The sequence below is a fragment of the Balaenoptera ricei genome, chromosome 16 (genome assembly GCF_028023285.1).
Source record: "Balaenoptera ricei isolate mBalRic1 chromosome 16, mBalRic1.hap2, whole genome shotgun sequence".
Taxonomy (NCBI): domain Eukaryota; kingdom Metazoa; phylum Chordata; class Mammalia; order Artiodactyla; family Balaenopteridae; genus Balaenoptera; species Balaenoptera ricei.
The window spans coordinates 29510111-29533186 of NC_082654.1; the positions used below are offsets into that span (position 1 = coordinate 29510111).

The 23076-nt window shown below is 42.8% G+C and overlaps 1 protein-coding gene across 1 annotated transcript in view; it reads right to left on the bottom strand.

The window, feature by feature from the left end:
* The window catches only part of CNNM1 (cyclin and CBS domain divalent metal cation transport mediator 1), a 50836-nt gene extending 32119 nt beyond the window's left edge, over positions 1 to 18717 (bottom strand). The window contains exon 1 of the mRNA XM_059900018.1: positions 17154 to 18717. Coding sequence (XP_059756001.1) covers positions 17154 to 18717 — 1564 coding nt within the window. The remainder of the gene's footprint in view (positions 1 to 17153) is intronic.
* Positions 18718 to 23076: the final 4359 nt, after the last annotated feature.

Here is a 23076-nt window from a genome sequence, read left to right on the forward strand (position 1 = left end):
GCAAAAGCTGGTTTCTAATATGCATTATTTCTCCTCCCACGGATGAGTGTTGCATTTACTTCCTAATGGCGTACTTGAGGGAGTGGCTTAAATCTTGGCTAATCCCCTCTTCTGCCCTTCCATGAGGTTCTGTGAATGGGAACTGTGGCCTTTTCTGCTGAGCTGTCCCTCTACAGACCAGCAGAATTTTTCAAGTTCCTTCTCACGAAGACGAGTCTATTGATTTCAGTTTCCTTCCAACTTACTAGAAAAGCGGATGTCTGTTAAATAATTTAGGCTGACAATGATGATCATTAACATTTATATAGAACTTAACAATTTGTTAAGAGGTTCCATACAGGGTATAGGAGAGTCATAGAGATTGTGAGGAGATGCTCCTGAGAATTGTGAGAAGCTCTCATTTTGTGAATTAGAAATGTCTGGCCAGGTCCCCAGCTTTCTCCAGAATCTACTGAGAGACAATAAGAACTACTGTCTTAGGCATGTTTCTTATGCATATTCTTAAGCAAGGTAGCCTCTTTTTCAACTTCCACTGAAAGGTGCTCTCTCATTTGGTGCCCACTTTCCTTGAAGAATTAAAAAAGACTATTTCTTTAGGAACATCACTGTAAACAAGATGGAAGGCGGGGAACAGCAAAGCTGCGTTGAACTGCTGATGTCGAGGAGCTGCTAAGTGCTTTGCTCTGCACTCTCTCAGCCCATAGGTAAGTCCAAAGCAACTGGGGCCCTGGAAAAATCACGCTTCCATTTGCTAAAAAAATCAAAGTGATAAACTTTAAGCTTGCTAATTCCAAGGGCCTATTGGATCTTATTAAGATATAATGAGGCAAAAGGTAATTTTTAAAATAGGAAAGTCGTGAATGCTACTACTTTATGAGGTATTTTTACATGTTCCTTGATCATCCTGCTGTGGTACTGAACACCAACAGATGGAAAATCTCTGGGCTGAGATGAAAGATAAAGAAACAGTGGCTTTTATGGCAATGCACTCTCTAAAAATTAAGGCGACATCTGTCTCTGTTGTAAGAGTATATTTTATTCTGGGTTCACTGGTGTTCTACTTCTGAACTGGTAACTACTGACTCTCTGACCTCTGGCTTGAATCCCTGCCATGTTCCTGGTATCCAGCCTCGGCGGAAGCCCCAGCCCTGTCCTGATGGCTTGGCCTGTTGACAAGCCTTTCCTGGCTTCTAGCAGCTGTAGACTCCTTAAGCCTTGGTTTGCTTCCCTGTAGCCTACTTCCTCTCAGCCTCTGATTTACAGTCTCCAGCTCCAATGCTGTCTACAGCCTGATGAGACACAAAGTGAAGAATACGCACCTATGGCTTGAGCCTTGTTTGGACCACAGTGTTAGGATGATTTTGGTTGGAACCGGAGAAGTAATCCTCAATGAAGCACAAGGGGTCAGATTATGGGATTAAGTCATATTACACCCCTCCATTAAATAGGTAAGGCCACCTGGTGAGACCCTCCACCCCAATGCTTTGGAATACATTTCACCTAGTTCAATGACTCTCAATGCTGGCTGTACATAAGAATCATCTGAGAAACTAAATCTACTCTAAAGACTGGATCCCATGCCCAGAGATTCTGATTTCATTGGTTTGGGATGGGGCCATGGCATCAGTAGTTAAAAACGTTCCCCAGGTAATACCAATGTTCAGCCAAGGCTGAGAACTATTCTTTGGTTTATAGTAATGGTTCTCAAAGTGTGGTCCCTGGACCATCAGCATCAGCATCACTTGAGAACTTAGTTGGAAATGCAAATTCTCTACCCCAGTCCTAGTAAATCAGAATCTCAGGGGGTACAGTCCAGTGGTTTAATAAGCTTTATAGCTGGTTATGATGCAGGCTAAAGTTTGAAAACCACTGGTTTGTGCATAGGCTCTATAGCACTCTGGTTATTTGTCTGATGACCTATACTGAGGAAGAGGAACAAGCACTGAGATTTCTAATAAAATCCTCATCCTTTTGGTGCACCTGGTTTAAGTCACAAGATGCTAAGTACTCATGAAAAGATAGGAAAGAACCTCCTGGAACAAAGGATAGTTGTATGGTGAGCTGATGAATACTTTCTCTCATATGATGTTGTAGTTATGGTATTTTGTTATAGGGCAGAGAATAGTAGTTGACTGTTTAGTGCTGAGCTTCGAAACAGGTTTCTTGTAACTTTTGTACCAATCACCTCTGAGACAAGTTTGAAGTACCACACTATCTATTAGGCTCTTGGTATATCTGAGGTCAATAAAATTTCCCACTACTGAAAGTCAAACTAGTCTTTTCTGTTGCCCCAAGAATCCAAAGGGTGGTCCTAGTACTGGTTACTGGTAGTGCTCTATCTTATCACAACCTCGCATCAACATACCCAAACTACAAGTCAGATTTCTTAGAAGGGTGACTAGGTTTTCAGACATTGCTTTTGAAGCAGTTGTTCTCAACTGGGGCTGATTTTTGCCTCCCAGGGAACATTTGGCAATGTCTGGAGACAGTTTGTGTTTTCACAACTTGGGGCAGGAGATGCTATTGGTGCCTAGTAAGAAGAGGTCAGGGATGCAGTTAAACATCCTATATGACAGACCCACAATAAGGAATGTCAATAGTGCTGAGGTTGGAAATCTTGCTTTAAAGAGACAGAAAGTTAGAAGTGGCAGCAACATTACAACTGTACTTTGGTATTTGAAGAAGTTGAAATATCTTCCAAAGGTCTTTAATAACTATAGCTTCTAGATGGTTTAGGCACATCCACAGAGAAGAGCTCCCGAGGACCCTGTTAGCATACCTCCCATGCCTTGAAAAAAAAAGCAAATAATTGATCTGCTTTCTCTCTCTTTCAAAAATAGCTACAGCACTTTGGTAAGGTAATTGTTCCCAAGATAAAATATAGAAGCTAGGAGGAAAACTTATTGCTTTGGAAGTAGAGAACCAAGGAAAGCAGAAATCATTTTATGGTTTTATGGTTTCTGCCTCACTTATGACCTTCACCTTGTAAAATGTAGTGGCTTTTGCTACATTCTTATTCTCCCTGGTATCCCTACAGCATCTCTTATTCATTTGGTAGACAGTATTGAGTGCCTCTTCTTTCTTACCTTGGTCTTGGTGACTCTCTACCACTTGAAGTGTGTCCCTTGGACCAGCAGCATTGCACATCACCTCGTTCAAAATGCAGGTTCTTGGGTCCTACTCCTGACTTACAGAATCAGGATCTTGGTGGGTGAGGGCCAGACAGCTGCTTTAATGATATCCCAGGTGGTTCTTATGTACACTAGAGTTTGAGAAGCACTGATCTTGACACTTGCTTTGCAGTCTGGCCCTTGGACCAGGCATCACAGGATCACCTGGGAGCTTTTGAGAGATGCAGAAGTTTGGCCCCCATCCCAGCAGTTTGAGTCAGGATCTGTACCTCCTCAAGATCTCCAGGTGATTCTTATGCACAGGTGAGTATGAGAAGACCTGGCCAAGACTACCCTGTTTTTCTTTCCACCAGTATGACTGATATTTTTCTGTTTCCATTGTGGATTCCTTTACTTTATCCTCACCTAACGGTAAATATATCTTAAAGAATCTAGCTCAGAGATTCTCAACCCTGGCTGCCTGTGGGAATCACCTGGGGAGCTTTAAGACCTATTGATACCTGTGTCCCACCCACAAAAGTTCTGACCTAATTGGTCTGGGGTGTGGTTCCGGCACTGGGATGTTCCAAACTTCTTCAGGTGACTCTAAAGTGGGCAGTTGCAGTTAAGAACCTCCGCTCCAGTCCTTGATCCTCTGCTCTTCTCTCGCCTGTCGATTAAAGATCCCAGCAGAGCCCATCACTTTAAACATCGCATCACCTTTTTCCTGAGAACTAAGTTTATATCTTAACCTCAGTGTCTATTTTGAACTCTCATCCTGTTTTAGACACTGTGCTTGAGCTGTCCCCTTGTCTTGTCAACATCACTTATCCAAATAGGAACACATGATCTCCAAGACCCACTATCCCCACTGTGCCTCCCTCTCCACCTGAGTAAATGGCACCATCAGCTCTAGGTACCCAGAGTCATAACCCAGGAGTCAGTTTTTACCTTCTTTTCCTTTGCTCCTATTTAGAAAAAAGATCCCCACATTCTTCCAATTCTTCTTTTTTCCCTTCATTCTTTCAACAGGTATTTATTGAATATCTACTATTGCCAAGCACTCTTCTAGGCAATGCCCATGCAGCAGTGAACACAATGGACAAAATCACTTTCGTCCTGTAGCTTACATTCTAGTACATGGGGTGAGGCATAATAAGGCAGATAAATATGTAAAATCTATAGCTCCATGCTATGGGAAAAGTAAAGCAGGGAAGATTGGTGAGGGAGTGTGTGGAGTGAGTGACCAGGTAGTACAGTTTTAGGCAGGGGAAGCCAGGGATGAACTCCCTGAGAAGGTGGTGTTTGAATAAAGATGGGAAGGCAGTGAGGTCGGGAGCCCCGTGTAGAACAAGATGCAAAGGTCCTGAGTTGGAAGTGTAACTGACGTGCTTGAGAGGAAAGGCAAGGAGGCAATGTGGTGGCTGCAGAGTGTGAGAGAGGACAGTAGTAGGGGCCAAGGGCAGGGAGGTACGGCGTGGGGTGTGTGTCACTTTGATGGAGCCTGGAAGGCATTTGTCAGGACTTTGGTGCCTACTTTGAGTGAGGTAAAGCCATTGTAGAGTTTTGTGTTTGTGTGTGTGTGTTTGGTTTTGGCAAAAAAGTGATATGATCTAACTTATGTGTTTTTTTTTTTTAAACATCTTTATTGGAGTATAATTGCTTTACAATGGTGTGTTAGTTTCTGCTTTATAACAACTAACTTATGTTTTAAAAGGATCTCTCTAGCTGCCGTGTTAAGAGCGGCCACAAAGTGGGCAGAGGTAGAAGCAGAGAGACCTCAAGGAAAGCTCTGGCACTCATCCAAGTGAGAGATGGCTGGTGGCCTGGACCAGGATGTGGTGGAGGTAGTGAGATGTAGACAGATTCTCTACATATATTTTGAAAGCAGAGCCCACATGAGGGACTGGATGTGGGGCAAGAGAGAAAGAGAAGTTTTGGCCTGAACAACTAGAAGAATGGAACAGCAATTTAGGGAGTTTGGGAATACTGTGCAAGGTGTAGGTTTAGCCAAGAGAGCAGAAGTTCAATTTTGGATAGTTTTAAGTTTGAGATGCCTTTTACACCTCCAAGTGGAGATGTCAAATGGCAGGTGGAAATATAAGTTTGGAGTTCAGGTTGGTGATCTTTGGGAGAATGAATGAAATAAACAAGGGAGTGAGAATACACAAAGAGATTCATTTCTCAGCCCTGGGCACATGCAACATTTAGAGGTTACAGAAATGCAACATTCATGCAACAAATATTTGAGCGTCTGATATGGGTAGGTCCTGTTCCAAGTGCTGATGATATATCAGTGAGTATGACGCAGGAGTAACAGTAAAGGAGACTGAGAAGGAGTTCCAGAAGGTAATGAAGTCTCATAGTTCCCTCCTTCCAATTTTGGGTGTATAGTGCTTAATTTCCGTGCCCTCATTGTATCCTGGATGACTGCACTAATATCCTAATCAGTCCTCCTTTTGTTTTTTTTCTGTTCTAAGGCGTACTATCCACTAAAACCAGATTGACTGCTCCCAAACACTGCACTTATGAAGTTATTCCCCATCTCAATAACATGGACCAATAACCACGGAGGATCATTTCTGAACTCTTTTTCCTGCCATTAGAGGCCTCCATGGTTTAGGGTATATACCTTGCCAATAACCACAGAGGATCATTTCTGAACTCTTTTTCCTGCCATTAGAGGCCTCCATGGTTTAGGGTATATACCTTGCCTTCTTTCCCACTACTCTATCAAAATATAGAGTATTTTGAATGCTTTTGAAAATATTTCTGAATGTTTTTTCCCCATTCAGAAAATAACTGGTCCAAGGATACTCAGCCAATAAATGGTGGAGTCAAAATATGAACTCAGGGAACTGAAGAGGACCTACCCAGCTAGTATTTGTGGAAAGCTCTGAGACAAACTAAACAAGACTGGATATTTTAACCTCAGGCCTTTTAGGCACAGAACTGGCCTAGGAGGCTGCCCGTGGGGCCGGTTTGACTCTCTCCAGGTTCAGGCTAAACATAACCAGGATCCCCTGCTTAACAATCACCATTGGCTAAGCTTTGGCAGATGGTGTCATTCTCAGGCCACAAAGCAATCTCAGATATGAAGAGGATACATGGAAAGGCCTTTGTTGTCCAGCAGATCTATTAGTTCTGAGCCAGCCCAGGGGCTATGGCCAAACTTGGCTAGTCTCTGGGAAAAGAGAGAGATGTGGCTCTGGGGGCCCTATGTGAAGGAAGCCAGACACCTGAGGTGGCCTGAAAACCCGCTATTTTGAAGGTTCTCATTCCAGGTGAAGACGCCTACAGCTACTCCAACGTTCTCCAGACTGTTTCTGATCTAAACCAAGCTGACTCCTGAGAGCACAGGTCAACATCCACCCGATTTTCCAGTTTTTGCCATGGTGGTGATTACCATACCTACTGTAAACTGGGGTCATATGTCACCTCTGGTCTTCACCATCTCTCTGCAAAATGGGGATTGTTATTACTAATATGAAGATGAGGAAAATGACACTCAGAAAAATAAGTGACTCGCTCAAGGCCAAGAATTAGTACGCCATAAAGCCAGGAAACAACTCAGGTCCGTCTGCCTCCATAGCCTGTGCTTCTCCCAGTACACCTTGCTGACTCCACATTTCAGGCCAGATCTCAGGTTTCCTGTCCCAAATGTGTTAAGAGAAATGGGAACTTATTTTGTAAATGGCTGAAAGTATGCAGAACTAATGCCCAGCACCTCACAAAGGCAGAGGAGGGCTTTAGACTGTGAAGGGGAAAGGAGGAATCACTGTCCCCCCACTCCCCGGCACAATACGTCTGCCTTTCGGCTCAACCCTTCCCATGTCCTGCCTGATATTTCATTTTGTGGACTGCTTGCAGCTTTAAGGGGTTTCATTGATCTGGCTGTGATATTTGTTTGTAGGTTAGGTTTTTTTTTATTTGCCTGGGATGTCTGAGGAAGGGCAGAGTGATGCAGGAGGAAACTGAACTGATGACAGGATAAAAGAAATGTTAAGGAAATTTCCACAATCAATTTTGGTCTCCTGGGCCCTATCTAAAGTAAACAGCTCTCACTTTTATTTTCTTATTATATACAATGACTTCTACATGGGCTGAAATCAGAGAAAGCACTTGTCATACAAAACAACTAGCTAGACAGAATTCATTTAACTAGATCAGTGAGGTGAGAGGCAAATGGTGGAATGTCTTAAATGCTGTACAAGCATTATCTTTAGCCTTTCCGTTAAGCTTACAATGTAGGATCAATATTGCCATTTTAAGAAGAAGGAAGGTAAGCCTCATTCAGAGTGGTAGAGTGACCTGCCCCAGTCACACAGCTAGTAAACAGATGAACTGGGCCCAGACTATCTCTGTCTGTGGCTCCACAGTCTGAGACAGCAAGTCACAGATGTGGCTTCCTGTTCTGCCTCAGTCACTAACACTGAGCAGGACACTTGTGTCTCCAGATTCCATGTGCCTCATACAAAATGGGGATAAATTCTACTGACTTCACATGCATGGTGAGCACAAAATGAGTTAGTGTTTGGAAAGATCTTTGCAAAGGTAAATGCTTTGCAACTATAAGGGATTATCATCGCTATTTTATAATTTGTCTTTTCTGGGCCTCAGTTTTCTCCACCTTAAAATTAAAGGATGGGATCAGGTGATCTCCAGCGTGCTTTTTTCTGGCTCTAAAATTCTATGCTTTTATAAGGCTAAACAGTCCCGGGCTACAAAAACAGTTTGGCTGAAAAGGACGTTTCTTTGTGATGATGTATGACATACCAGAATATTAACAGTGCCAATAGTTACAGCCTCTTGAGTTTACAAAGGAGCTTGAACTCCTAATGTTTGTATTTTAATTTTAAGAATAAAATGAGAAAAATTACCTTGACACATGCTAGACTTAAAAAAAAGTTTATCCAATCAAATCAAATCACTTTCTATGAAATCAGGAAGAGAAACACAAAAAACGTTATCCTACCAGTCCTGCAGCAATCACCTTAATTTGGAAAAACAAAACAGTTCCTTTCTCTAGTTTAAAAAAAAGGCTGTACTTTGTAGTAATCCTGCTCTACTTCATCAGAAATAGAGTAATCAATGCCTTTATCACCAAAAATTTCTCAAGCCACTAAAAGGCAATTATAAAAAAAGCCAGGCACGTCACCCAGAACACCATGGTAACCAGCATCTCCAGGGCATGAAAAAATAGTTGTTAGTCACTAGACTCTAAGCTGGTTGGCAGTTTGGCTTGCTAAGCAACACTGCAAAAATAGCAGAGTAACGACCCATTATCTGGAGGTCTGACTTTGCATGGTCTTGAATCTGGTCCCAGAAGGAACTATCCCAGGTCTATATATCAACCCCATACCTGAGGCTCCCAGTCAAAGCCTAATTAATAATTTATTCAACAAATATTTATTGAAGCCTATTGTACACCAGGCACACAATTCCCAACATATGTATTTACTTGGTTTCTCAGTTAAATAGAATTGACACAGAGTGGTTTTGTGATGAGTGAGGTGAGGGCAGGGATTTGCTTGAGGCCGACTCAAAGAGAACTAGCAGCTGACAGCCAGAGGACAGAGAAAAATGTAAAAGTAGATGGAGAACTGCTTTATAATACAGCATAAAATAACTACACTCTCATGACCATGATCATGCGTCATCAAGAAAAGATGGTTATATTTAGGATCCTTTGTTAAGGAAGGCAGGAATGGGTATAAAACATTTTAGAAATATCATCACCAAAAATGGTTAAAATATACAGTTTCGGCACTTGGAGGGAATGTAAATTATGTTTGACAAACGCCTCAATCTGCCTAGCTCCCCATTTAGCTGGAAGAAAAGCAACATTATAATCACGGTTTTACCAGCTTTTGAATGTTGCCTCGGTTCTCTTTCTGCCTTTATTTTTCTAGCTCAAGCTCCCGCCTCAGCTAGAATGCCCTTTCCCTTCCTAACTGCTTATCAGAGCCCCTCTTCAGTTACTTCCTCAGAGAAGTTTTCCCAGGTCCTTCCTGGGAATCATTTCTCCCTTGCCCCCTTGCCCATAGATGTTGTCTGGATGCCCTTCCCTGTACCCCAGGCTGCTTTGTATCATTTTCATCCCTCTTTTCAGCTCCTGGATATTTATATCCATGTCCATCTCCCAGAGCCCTGGTAGCCCAGCACTCAGATAATGTCGGCAGAGGGAAGGTTGGTGGCGCTTTCCCTAATGGGTGTTAAATGGCCTAGGAACCCTGCATGGCGCGCACACGGCCCTCTTTTCTCAGAGCCTTTGGATGTCTGTTCCCTTCTCCCGGAAAGCTCTGGCGAACTCCTTTCCACACTTCAGGATTCAGCACAAATATCTCTTGGAGAGGGGGGAGTTTATCCTAATCTATAATTCCAGGTCAGGCCCCCCTATTATAAGCTCTCATAGCTCCCTATACTTTTTATTCAAATCACTTGCCTTCATTTGTAATTATTTATTGATCCGTGTATATCTCTCTACTTGACTGTAAGCACCAGGAGGGCTGGAGGCCTCACACAGGATAATGTCACATGGAAGGAAGGAAAGGAGGGAGGGAAGGAGGGAAGGAGGAATTGAGAAGAATCTCAGTTTGGAAAGGAATAGACAACAGAAAATAGAGGATTGAGAGTTGTTATTGAAGGTCCAGGGGTGGCTAAACGTGGGCCTAGAGGTAAACCAATTTAAGAGAGTACTAGGAAAATCCACAGGCCCCCTGCCCTGAGACACCAAATGCTTTAAGGGAGCCAGAAACACAACCAAATGTATTTGGTTGTTAAAAAATGGAATTGAGGTGAGCTACTATATTCTCCAAATAAAAGAGGACTCACAAAGCATGATAAAAAGAGGAAATGGAATTTGACTGCAGTCTGTGGGATTTAGATTACATAAAAAGAGAGTCTGATAACAAAGGCTGTTATGCCCTGGAAAGGATAACTAAATCTAAAAAAAAAAAGTGTGAATTAGATTCTCTCTCAGGTTTTTCAGTGCCCCTTCCAGCTCAGATTCTCTTGTTACCTGGTATTTCTATTGCCAGGCTAAGAAAAAAATAAATATTGCATAACAATATTACAACAATCATAATGAAAAATTGTAAAGAAAGAAATATAAACCAGCAATGTTAGAACCTTGTATAATTTATTGTTTTTCACTTTTCCTTGTTTCCTTTTGTTCTTCCTCCCTGTAGGGGAGCATGATGGACTATGCTTTGCTTACTGTTTATTCTAATTATTGTTTAGAAGGTAAACATCTCATTCTAAATTTTACTAATTATTATTTAGCAATGTTTAACACATTTTAAAGCATATTACGTCTAATTATACCAGTGAAATATAACTTTGAGTGAAATAACTTTTTATTTTCTTTTGTAGAAGACAAAGAATGGAGCACTAATGTTTTGGCAGCTTTTTATAGAATTAAGCAGTGGGAAGACTTTCTGCTAAAATAGCTCACACCGGAATTTGGAGTGATAAAGCAAAACACTGACTGAAAAAGTGGTCCACGTCAAAAACATCTTTAAAAAAAAAAAATCCCTCTGAGGACTAGAATGGGATATTTGATTTGCGGAAGAAGGCAAGACCATAGGGTTTTTCTGTTTTTCTTTTTTTTCTGTTTAAGAATTTGATTAAGGTTGTTATTACATGCAATATATTTTTAACATGACAGAGTATTAAAAGTTATTATTTCAGGACAGTGGGATGATTATCTTCAGGTGATTTTCATACTTTGTTCTATATTTTTCAATTTTCTATAATGAATATAGAAATTTATAAACTTTAGTATAAATTTTATAAAAGCAAAATAACCCTATCATAATTTCTCTCTTCTCCATGTTCTCACTGCATGTTAGTATTTCTATTATTGCATATTTGCTTTAATGATTTATGTACCAGTCTGTCTTATCCACATTCTTATATGCTAAGCTATGACTTGTGAAATGTAACATTGTTGGAAGTTGGGGGGAAAGGTGAGTCCAGCCTGCCTTCTAGCTTTATAAAGGGGAAAGCTATTCTCCCATTAGGCTGAAGGCTCTTTGGGAGCAGGGACTGTATCTCATACACCCAACTCTTAGCACAGTGCTTTGAAAAGGGCTAAATAATTGTTTCCTAAAGAAGTAAAGAAAGATAATACATAACACTTTTCTTCTAACATTTAAAATTTGACTTTGTCCTTCTGCATGGTCCAAAATGATTGGGCTGGAGATAATGAATGATTCATTTACTAGAGCTCTGCAGATCCCTTCCATTATATTAAAGTTTAACCCCTTCCAGTCATTCATTCAGTCATTCAATAAAGATTTATCGAAAACTTACTGTGTTACGGGCTACAGCTACAAAGGTAGGTAAGACAGCCTCTGTCCTCCAGGTGCTCATTATACGGATGGGCAGCACTTTCCAACACATACTAATAATACAGCCTGTTAGTTCAATAATAGAGATATTGAACAATTGAGTTGGCCAAAACTGGGGTTTATAGGAGAAGTTTTGCAGAGGAGGTGGCCCCTGTGCTGATGTTAAAGGAGGGGCTAGACTAGGGATTAGTCGGGTAATGTATATTCCTGACAAAGAGGACAGCATGAGTAAAGGGACAAAGGCAAGAAATAACACAATGTGGCTATGGAGTTCGGCGTTGCTGGAGCATAAAGCTGCGGTAGTGATGAGTGATGAATCTGCAGGGGAGGGCGGGGAGCAGGTCATGACCGCACGGCTTAGACTTTATCCTGCAGGCAGAAGTGTTTGAAGCAGGGGATGATGACACCAGGGATTATTTATTGGCACTGGAGAGGATACATTTGAGGGTGAAAAAAACTGGAGGAAGTAGAACTTCTCAAGAGGCATTTGCACAAATGAGTATGTAACAGATATGTGTTTATACTTAATAATGAAAGCTAACATTTATTTAGCATTTATTATATGACAAGTTACTAAATAAGCAGTATTATGCAATATTGTCTTAATATTTCAAACAACCCTATGAGTAAATACTATTATTACCCTTATTTTACAGCTAATGAAGCAAAGAGTTAAATAACTTGCCCAAGGCCAGGATGCAACCAGAGCAGTCTGGTACCAAAGCTTGTGCTCTTAATTTCTATCTCATTTGTTTAATTTCTGTCTCCTGTATTAGAATGAAAGCTCCATTCAGACAGGGGCCCTATTGGTGGTGTTCTCCACTGTGCCTACACAATAGTTGTATAGTAACTATTTGCTGAATAAAATTAATGAATAATCTAAGTGGAAGAAATAGCAGACTAAGTTATGTATCGGTACAAGAAATATGCAATATTGGCAAATTTTTTGCAGACTTTGTTCCAAATATTTGGCCGACTTTGGAGATTATTACGGACTGAATATTTGTGTCCCTTCCCCTCTCCAAATTGATATGTTGAAGCCCTAACCCCCAGTGGGCCTCTAAGATTAAATGAGATGACAAGGGTGGGGCCCTAATCCAAAAGGATTGGTAGTTTTATAAGAAGAAGAGAGACCGGAGCTGTTTCTCTCTCTGTGCTTGTGCACTAAGGAAAGGCCACATGAGGACACAGTGAGAAGGTAGCTAGCTGTCTGCAAGCCAGTTAGAGAGCTCTCATCAGAAACCAAATCAGCTGGAATCTTGATCTTGGACTTCTAGCCTCCAGAACAGTGAGAAAATAAATTTCTGTTGTTTAAGCCATTCAGACTGATATTTTGTTGTGGCAGCCGGAAAAGACTAAGACAGTGATTAGTAGGATGAGGCTGGGGAGTGAAGGAGAGGTTTCTCCCTTGGTAGACTGGGGGGTGCAGGTGTGCCACTAATTGGGGTAGATAAACTGGGAAGAGGAAGATTGATTATGGTCAATGGAACAACACTAATTATCCTGTACTTAAGGTTCACCTCACTCAAACATAGAAATACAATTGAAATTAGATTTAAGATCACTTTAAGATCTATTTAAGATCACTTGTTCAATAAATATTTATTCATCCTCTAGCTGTCAAGGTCACTGTGTTTGTCCTGAGTATACAAAGTAAGTAAGATTCATTCTCTGCCCTCAAGGAACTCACAGTCAGGTGGGGAGAAATATTGTTCCTTTTTGTAAAGCTAGCATGCTTGCTTTCCTTTTCCCCTACTTCTAAAGACCTGGAGCTCATAAGAAATATATATATATATATATAAAATCCCATATGGATAAGAGCTTTGGAATCACAAGACCGGGACTTGAATCTGGGCCTTGGAATATACCAGGTGAGTGATGTTCTTAGTACAAGTAACGCTTCTGGCTCTTATGGTCCTCACCTATACCTGCAGAGTTGTTTTAAGAATAAGAGAGGTAGGTAGGAATGTTTTGTAAAATGCAATATGCATGTTAGCAATTATTATAATTATAAAAAGCTATATTTCCAACCTGCAGAAACTGAAGGGTAGCAAGTCATGGGCAGCAAGTCAGAGGTGAAAGGACAGCTTTGAACCGTTTGGGTGGCAGGAGTTTTGGGATGGGAGATGGAATAAGACTGGTGTGGTGGAAAAAAGAACAGGCTTTGGGGTCCTGTGATCTGGTTCAAATCACAATTCAGTCAGTTATTAGCTATGGAAAGTTGAGCAAGTCATGTAATCAATCTGAGCTTTAGTTTCTTCATGTGTAAAATGGAGGTAATAATACCTCCCCAGGAGGGTTGTTCTGAGTATGTAAAGGGCTTGGCGTTGTGCCTGGCAGGGCTGTTGCTCAATTAATGGTAACCATTGTTCCTATTAAAATTATCATTTTCCTCTCCTACCTCCTAAGGGGTTTGTTTAGGTGGTTAAGTTACTTGAAGTGCAAGGAAATGAGGGAAATGGAAGGGCTATTACGACTTGCTTAAAACGTTATTTTTAAAGGTAAAGAAAAGTAATTCAACTAGCTTTCCTCTCCTAACCTATGATGCAAACATAACTCTTATAGAAAATGACCACTGTATTATATGGCTTCGAGCCAGAGAACACCTACCTTGATAATTATACCTTGTATTTATTCTATTCTAAGTTAATCTACCAATCATTGTTAATAAGGGTCTCTGAAGACAATGCTTCTCAAAATTTAATGTACACGAGTCACTTGAGGGCTTGCTAAAATGTAGATTTTTATTCAGTGGATTTAGAGTGAGGCATGAAAATCTGCATTTCTAAAAAGGTCCCAAGTGAGGCCCATGCTGCTGGTTCACGGACCACACTTTGAGGAAAGAGCAAGGCTCTACAGGGGCATGGAAATCTCTTGGTGTGGTGTGACGGCCTGCTTCTCTTTAGGGATCTACCTAATTGCAAACTAACCACTTACTGACAGAACATGACCGTGCCTTCTTTTTGACCAGATTTAGAAATTCTGCAACAGGACTCATTTCTGATCAAGAGTGACTTTTTCCAGCAGCCTACTACATGCGAGGCACAGTGCAAGGTGCTGGAGATACAGAGGTTAGTAAGACACAATTTCTGCTTCAGAAGACTGTCTTTATTCTAACACTGTCCACCCTTGTAGACTGTTAATTTTCTCAGGGCAGTCTTATTGTTTCCCCTGTTGCTTAGCACTATATAGATGCCAGTAAGTACTAAATGAATGAATGAATGAGTTCCCAGGAATTTCATTAAAAATGTTGTCTGGCAGAGAAAAACAAATGCTGTATATCACTTATATGTGGAATCTAAAAAAATAAAACAAACTAGTGAATATAACAAAAAGAAACAGACTCACAGATATGGAGAACAAACTGGTGGTTACCAGTGGGGAGAGGGAAGGGGGAGGGGGCCCAATAGGGGTAGGGGACTAAGAGGTACAAACTACTATGTATAAAATAAGCTACAAGGATATATAGTACAACACAAGAAATATAGCCAATATTTTACAATAACTGTAAATGGAATGTAACCCTTAAAAATTGTGAATCACTAGGTTGTACACCTAAAACTTATATAATATTGTACATCGACTATACCTCAATAAAAAACAATCTTGTCTGGCAGCGCGTGACAGTGAACTCTATCTTAGCTATCACGTGTAAGAGGTGGTTAAATTAAAAAGGGGCTGATAGGGTGAGCCTTAATCCAATCTGACTGGTGTCCTTATAAGAAGAGATTCAAATACAGAGAGGCTCCAGGGCTGAGCACACACACACTGAGGGGCAACCATGTAAGGACACAGCAAGACGGCAGAGCCATTTGCAAGCCAAGGAGAGTGGCTTCAGAAGAAACCAAACCGACCAACACCTTGATCTTGGACTTTCAGCCTCCAGAACTGTGAGAAAATAAATTTCTGTTGTTTAAGCCACTCAGTCTATGGTATTTTGTTATGGCAACCCTAGCAAACTAATATAGATTTTCACAGCTTTTATGCCCAGAACCAATATTCCCTTCTGTAGGGTACACAAAATGTAAGAAAAATGCTAAAAGTGTATGGATGAACCTCTGAATGCAATGGCAATGAGTCGTGGAAGGACTGGGGGGAGACAGACAGAAGAGGGTGAGACAGTAGCCCAGACTGGGCTAAAACAGCTGCAGTATATATACATTTCCTTCCCCTTCTCATGACATCAACACAAAGCATAGGGCTGTTCTCTCTCCAAATCTGAGACTGAAAGTAGCTTTTTGACTTTTTCCCCTTTCTCAGGTTACTTTTTGATATTTAACACAATTTCACTTGTCTAAAAATATTGTGGCAGGAGGAAGACCCCAGATTTCTCTCTGTATGCAAAGTCTTTATATACGAAGAGTACCTGTGCTGATAATGAGATTGAATTTTTGACAAACAAAAAAATGTATCAAAAACACATAGTCAAATGAGATTCCTGCTAGCCACAGGGAAGCTACATTTGAAACCTGATTCTAAAGTCAGGGGATTAATTTTTTGCTTTGTTTTGTTTTCAATAAACATGCCAACTCATAAGTACAGATGAATGCCTCTTTCAAAATAGTTATTCTGGGAGGTTCTACACTTATTCTAACCATGTCACTGTTCTCAAATCATTTCTGGAATTGCTTTCAGGGTCTGTGAAATAGTTTTCTGAACGCTCTCAACTGTGACTCTGGAAGGTAGATTTGATTTTCAAAAACAACCAAGGGTCCTTCTGGGTCAACTCTGGTTACTAGGGGGACCAGTGAAACTGTGTAATGTCAAGAGGATCAACCCTAAAGTGTTCAGGCTGATTTTTCTGGAGTGAATTGTTCTCAACCTCAGAAGACAGTTTCCAAAGGCAAACCCCAGAAATGGAGTAAACATGTTATAGGCATGACGTCAAGGGCAGGGGATGTGACCGCTCTGAAGGAAGCCCCATTCATTTGGATATGCAGGTTTTTTAGTGATTCCCTTTACCAGAATATTTCCTCAGGTCTAGATCTACCTTACTTCATGGGACCAGAGCTCTCATAAGTACAAGGACCTCACTGCCTTAGTCAACTTTTAATCTCCAACCTGGGTACTTGATGTGTGTCCAAGGCATAGTTGATGGAAAGATGAATATGGGGGAAGAATGGCTAAGGTGTCTGGGGCTTACTCTATGTAATTCAAAGGGAAGAACTAGGACCCACAGAGAAGCTCTGGAGACATAAATTTCTGCTCCTTGTAGGAAATACATTTTCAGCAGCTGGAGCTGTCCAGCAATGGACTTTGCTCTGGAATTGGAAATGGTGAGCTTCCCACCCAGAGAGGAAGCAAAGACTGCTTGTTATGGGAACCCTGAGAGGTACCTCCTGCAATGGGGAGCTATGCAGTGCCCTCCAAGGGCTATCTCCTGAGTCCTATCCGCACAATACCCGGCAACTGGTAGGCCCTGAAAAAATACTGGAATGCAATGAATGAGGAATGCGGTGCATCCTGTGAGCCAAGTAAAGGGGAAGAGGCAGGGACTCAGTCAGCCTCAAGGAAGGTAGGGAGAAGTGAAATGAAAAGACCCAGGGAGCCATGAGGTAGGGCCTTCCTTTAGTTTTTGGTACCATAGGAGAGAAGCTGCTTTGGGTACCTGAAGCCTCACGTGTTTATGAGAGGGTAATACTTTTTAAGGGGGTAGGAGTTGAGGGAGGAGATTAGACCACATGCTCACCCTTCTTAAACTCCTCCAACACCGCGTCCAGCCGGGTATCATTGAAGACGCAGTGCAGGGGCCGGTTGTAGAAGCGGGTGACCGTGAGAAGCGGCGTGCAGTCGTCGGGGTCCACGAAGGCCAAGTCCTTGACAAACAGAATGTCCACAATGTTGTGCCGCTGGTCGCCCTCGTACACGGGGATGCGAGTGTAGCCGCTGCGCAGGATCTCGGAGACAGTGGCGAAATCCAGCACAGCGTCGGAGCGCAGCATGAAGCAGTCCCCAAGAGGGGTCAGCACCTCTTCCACCACCTTGGTGCGCAGCTCCAGGGCGCCCTGGATAATGTTGAGCTCCTCTTTCACCAGGTCGCTGTAAGGATCCGCGGCCCGCAGCGTCTCCAGCAGCTTCTCCCGCGTGTAGAAGGTGCTGATCTCCTGGCGCAGCGCCCAGTCCAGCAGGCGGCTCAGCGGGTAGCACACGGGGAAAGCGGCCGCCATCAGGAGCCGGGTCAGGCACACGCTGTGGGAGGCGATGGCCAGCCCGTGCCGCGAACACACCGAGTAGGGGCAGATCTCTGCGCCCAGGAACACGGCGCCGGTGCACACGAGCGCCGGCAGCCAGGGGAAGTGGGTCCCCGCGTCGCCGTAGTCTTCCCCAGTGCCCCCGACGCCCGGCGGCAGCGAGGCGTACAGCCAGCCCGCCAGGGCCGCGTTGGCTCCGGCTTGGCCCAGGAGCAGGGTGCAGAGCAGATGGGTCCCCCTGCCGCGCACGGCCTGCACTCGGCGCGCCTGCTCCTGCTCGGCGGCCGAGCCGCTGTTCCGCAGCACCCGTAACTCCACCGGGTCCAGCGAGAGCAGGCTCAGGCGCAGGCCGCTAAACAGGGCAGACAGGGCGAGCAGCAGGAGCGCTCCGAGCGCCCGCAGCCACGCGGGGGGCAGCAGGTCCCCGCCCGGGCCATAGAGCCGCGGGCGTACGCGCAGCAGGAAGCCGCCGGCGGCGCCGTGGTGGTGCCAGGCGCGCCCGTCCCAGGCGCACAGAGAGAAGAGCTTCCCGCCACCGCTCGTGCCGCCTCGCTCTGCCTCGCCCTTACGCAGTTCCCGCACCCGCACCTGGACTAGAGCTGAGCCCGCCACGCCTCCGGGACGCAGGGGCCCCAGGACCTCCACGTCTGATGCCCAGTCGCTCTGCTCGCGGCAGCGCTGCGACCCCGGGGGGCGCGTGGGGACAGCGCTGGGCGCCGCGCCACTCCCGCCCGGAGGCTCCTCGATAAACACGAGCCGTGGAGCCCAGTCGCCGGTGCCGTTCTCCCCTGGGGAAAGGGTGGGTGTGGGCACCGGCTCCACGGGCGCCGCGGGCCCGGGCTGGAAATAGACGCGCAGGAGGAAGCTGGTGCCTTCGGCGGCGCGCAGGGTGCCCCCCTCCAGGGACACGCGGCCTCCAGCGGTGTCCTCGGGCCGCAGGCCCAGCAGCCAGGCGGCGGCGGCCGGGGGCCGAGGGGACAGGGAAAAGAAGAGCAGGAGCACAGCGCCCCTGCTGCAGCAGTCTCGGAGCCTGACACCCACCGCTGCTGCCGCAGCCGCCATCCTGCACCCGGCGCGGCTGCACGTGATACTGCAGAAAGCCGAACGAGAGCTGGAGGGAGGAGGAGCCGAAGCCGGGAACCCGGCCGCAGGCAGGTCACCACGTGTACGCACCCCTGCGCGCGTGAGCTGGAGGCGGTGGGGGTTCAGACCCTGCCCGGGCAGTGGGTCCCGGCGGGAGGCTGGAGATGGTCACGCATCACTGCACGGTGCGTGACCCCGACGCACGTGGGTACAGCAGAGTTGCAGCCTCAGGCAGGCTTGTCTTGAAGCATGGCCTCCTATTCCAGCAGTAGGGCGCCCCTCGGCGAACTCCTACCGGGCGGAATTTCCCTCTGGTCCTGCCACTTCACCATTGGCCAGGGAAATTTCCCAGCATTTCGCCTCTCCTCCTGCCTCTTGCGTTCCCCCTTCTGGTCAAAAGATATTGTGGAGACGAGTCCTTAATCTGTGCTTGGTCTCAACTCCAGCTGACCTTTCATGTTTTAAAAATTTACAAATTACTTAGGTTAAATTCCTTGTTAAGATCCAAATATCCATTAATAAGAAACTGTTGAATTAAGTTATGATACCACTGTGCGATGGAATACTATGCAGCAGAAAAAAATAATGATGTGGATCCATGTGTTTGTGATATGGAAATATCTCCAAAGTAATAGCTGCAAAATATAAAGGTGCAGAACAGTGTGTATAATATGCTACTGTTTGTATTAAAAGTATGTAAGTATAAATGTATATGTACATATATACATATATAAAATACTAGATTTAATATGCAGAGGATACACAAGAAATTTGTAATAGTGTTCACCTCTGGGGAGCAGGCCTATTGTACAATGCCAAAAGCAGGAAACTGGCATTGGTATAATGTGTGTGTATAGTTTTGTCTCATTTTACCACATGTATAGATTTATATAATCATTGCTGCAATCAAAATGCAGAACTATTCTATCACCATAAAGAGCTAGAAGGGAGACATTTTACTGAATTCCTTGCATTATTTGAACTTACCATGGGCCTGTTACTTTATTTTTACTTTTATGCATTTATTTAAGAAATGTATATAGTAAAATTCACTTCCTGGCGTACTGTTCTATGAGTTTTGACAAATATTCATTTAACTATCACAATCCAAAATAGTGCCATCATTCTCCAATATTCCCTCTTGCTGTCTCTTTGTGGTCAGCTTTCCCCCCATTTCATTCTCTGGCAGCTATTGATTTGTTCTCTCCTACAGTTTTCCTTTTCCAGGATGTCGTATTAATGGAATAATACAATACGCAACCTTTTGGCTCTAGCTTCCCTTACTTAGTTAGCAATATGCATTTGAGAGTCATCCATCTTGTGTTTATCAATAGTTCATTCCTTTTTATGGCTGGGTAGTATTCTACTACATGGATATATCACAGTTTATCCATTTACCAGTTAAAGAATTTTTGCGTTATTTCCAGTTTTTGGAAATTATGAATAAAGCTGGTATAAATGTTTGTGTGCAGGTTTCTGTGTGAACATATATTTTCATTTCTCTTGGGTAAATTTACCACAGGTCTGTATTAATTTTTAAAATAATTTTATTTATTTATTTATTTATGTTTATTTTTTGCCCGTGCCGCATGTGGTATGTGGCACGTGGGATCTTAGTTCCCTGACCAGGGATGGAACCTGTGCTGCCTGCCTTGGAAGTGCAGAGTCTTAACCACTGGACCGCCAGGGAAGTCCCTGTATTACTTTTTTTTTTTTTTTTTTAAACATCTTTATTGGAGTATAATTGCTTTACAATGGTGTGTTAGTTTCTGCTTTATAACAAAGTGAATCAGTTATACATATACGTATGTTCGCATATCTCTTCCCTCTTGCATCTCCTTCCCTCCCACCCTCCCTACACCCTCCCTATCCCACCCCTCTAGGTGGTCACAAAGCTCCGAGCTGATCTCCCTATGCTATGCAGCTGCTTCCCACTAGCTATCTATTTTACATTTGGTAGTGTATATATGTCCATGACACTCTCTCACCCTGTCACATCTCACCCCTCCCCCTCCCCATATCCTCAAGTCCATTCTCTAGTAGGTCTGTGTCTTTATTCCCGTCTTGCCACTAGGTTCTTCATGACCTTTTTTTTTTTTTTTCCTTAGATTCCATATATATGTGTTAGCATACTGTATTTGTTTTTCTCTTTCTGACTTACTTCACTCTGTATGACAAACTCTAACTCCATCCACCTCATTACAAATACCTCCATTTCATTTCTTTTCATGGCTGAGTAATATTCCATTGTATATATGTGCCACATCTTCTTTATCCATTCATCTGTTGATGGACACTTAGGTTGCTTCCATGTCCTGGCTATTGTAAATAGAGCTGCAATGAACATTTTGGTACATGACTCTTTTTGAATTATGGTTTTCTCAGGGTATATGCCCAGTAGTGGGATTGCTGGGTCGTATGGTAGTTCTATTTTTAGTTTTTTAAGGAACCTCCATACTGTTCTCCATAGTGGCTGTATCAATTTACATTCCCACGAACAATGCAAGAGTGTTCCCTTTTCTCCACACCCTCTCCAGCATTTATTGTTTCTAGATTTTTTGATGATGGCCATTCTGACAGGTGTGAGATGATACCTCATTGTAGTGTTTTTTTTTTTTTTCTCATTGTAGTTTTGATTTGCATTTCTCTAATAATTAATGATGTTGAGCATTCTTTCACGTGTCTGTTGGCAATCTGTATATCTTCTTTGGAGAAATGTCTATTTAGATCTTCTGCCCATTTTTGGATTAGGTTGTTTGTTTTTTTTCTTATTGAGCTGCATGAGCTGCTTGTAAATCTTGGAGATTAATCCTTTGTCAGTTGCTTCATTTGCAAATATTTTCTCCCATTCTGAGGGTTGTCTTTTGGTCTTGTTTATGGGTTCCTTTGCTGTGCAAAAGCTTTTAAGTTTCATTAGGTCCCATTTGTTTATTTGTGTTTTTATTTCCATTTCTCTAGGAGCTGGGTCAAAAAGGATCTTGCTGTGATTTATGTCATAGAGTGTTCTGCCTATGTTTTCCTCTAAGAGTTTGATAGTGTCTGGCCTTACACTTAGGTCTTTAATCCATTCTGAGTTTATTTTTGTGTATGGTGTCAGGGAGTGCTCTAATTTCATACTTTTACATGTACCTGTCCAATTTTCCCAGCACCACTTATTGAAGAGGCTGTCTTTTCTCCATTGTATATGCTTGCCTCCTTTATCAAAGATAAGGTGACCATATGTGCGTGGGTTTACCTCTGGGCTTTCTATCCTGTTCCATTGATCTATATTTCTGTTTTTGTGCCAGTACCAAACTGTCTTGATTACTGTAGCTTTGTAATATAGTCTGAAGACAGGGAGCCTGATTCCTCCAGCTCCATTTTTCATTCTCAAGATTGTTTTGGCTATTTGGGGTCTTTTGTGTTTCCATACAAATTGTGAAATTTTTTGTTCTAGTTCTGTGAAAAATGCCAGTGGTAGTTTGATAGGGATTGCATTGAATCTGTAGATTGCTTTGGGTAGTAGAGTCATTTTCACAGTGTTGATTCTTCCAATCCAAGAACATGGTATATCTCTCCATCTATTTGTATCATCTTTAATTTCTTTCATCAGTGTCCTATAATTTTCTGCATACAGGTCTTTTGTCTCCTTAGGTAGGCTTATTCCTAGATATTTTATTCTTTTTGTTGCAATGGTAAACGGGAGTGTTTTCTTAATTTCACTTTCAGATTTTTCATTATTAGTGTATAGGAATACAAGAGATTTCTGTGCGTTAATTTTGTATCCTACTACTTTACCAAATTCATTGATTAGCTCTAGTAGTTTTCTGGTAGCATCTTTAGGATTCTCACTGTATAGTATCATGTCATCTGCAAACAGTGACAGCTTTACTTCTTCTTTTCCAATTTGGATTCCTTTTATTTCTTTTTCTTCTCTGATTGCTGTGGCTAACACTTCCAAAACTATGTTGAATAATAGTGGTGAGAGTGGGCAGCCTTGTCTTGTTCCTGATCTTAGTGGAAATGGTTTCAGTTTTTCACCATTGAGGACAATGTAGGCTGTGGGTTTGTCATATATGGCCTTTATTATGTTGAGGAAAGTTCCCTCTACGCCTACTTTCTGCAGGGCTTTTATCATAAATGGGTGTTGAATTTTGTCGAAAGCTTTCTCTGCATCTATTGAGATGATCATATGGTTTTTCTCCTTCAATTTGTTAATATGATGTATCACGTTGATTGATTTGCGTATATTGAAGTATCCTTGCATTCCTGGAATAAACCCCACTTGATCATGGTGTATGATCCTTTTAATGTGCTGTTGGATTCTGTTTGCTAGTATTTTGTTGAGGATTTTTGCAT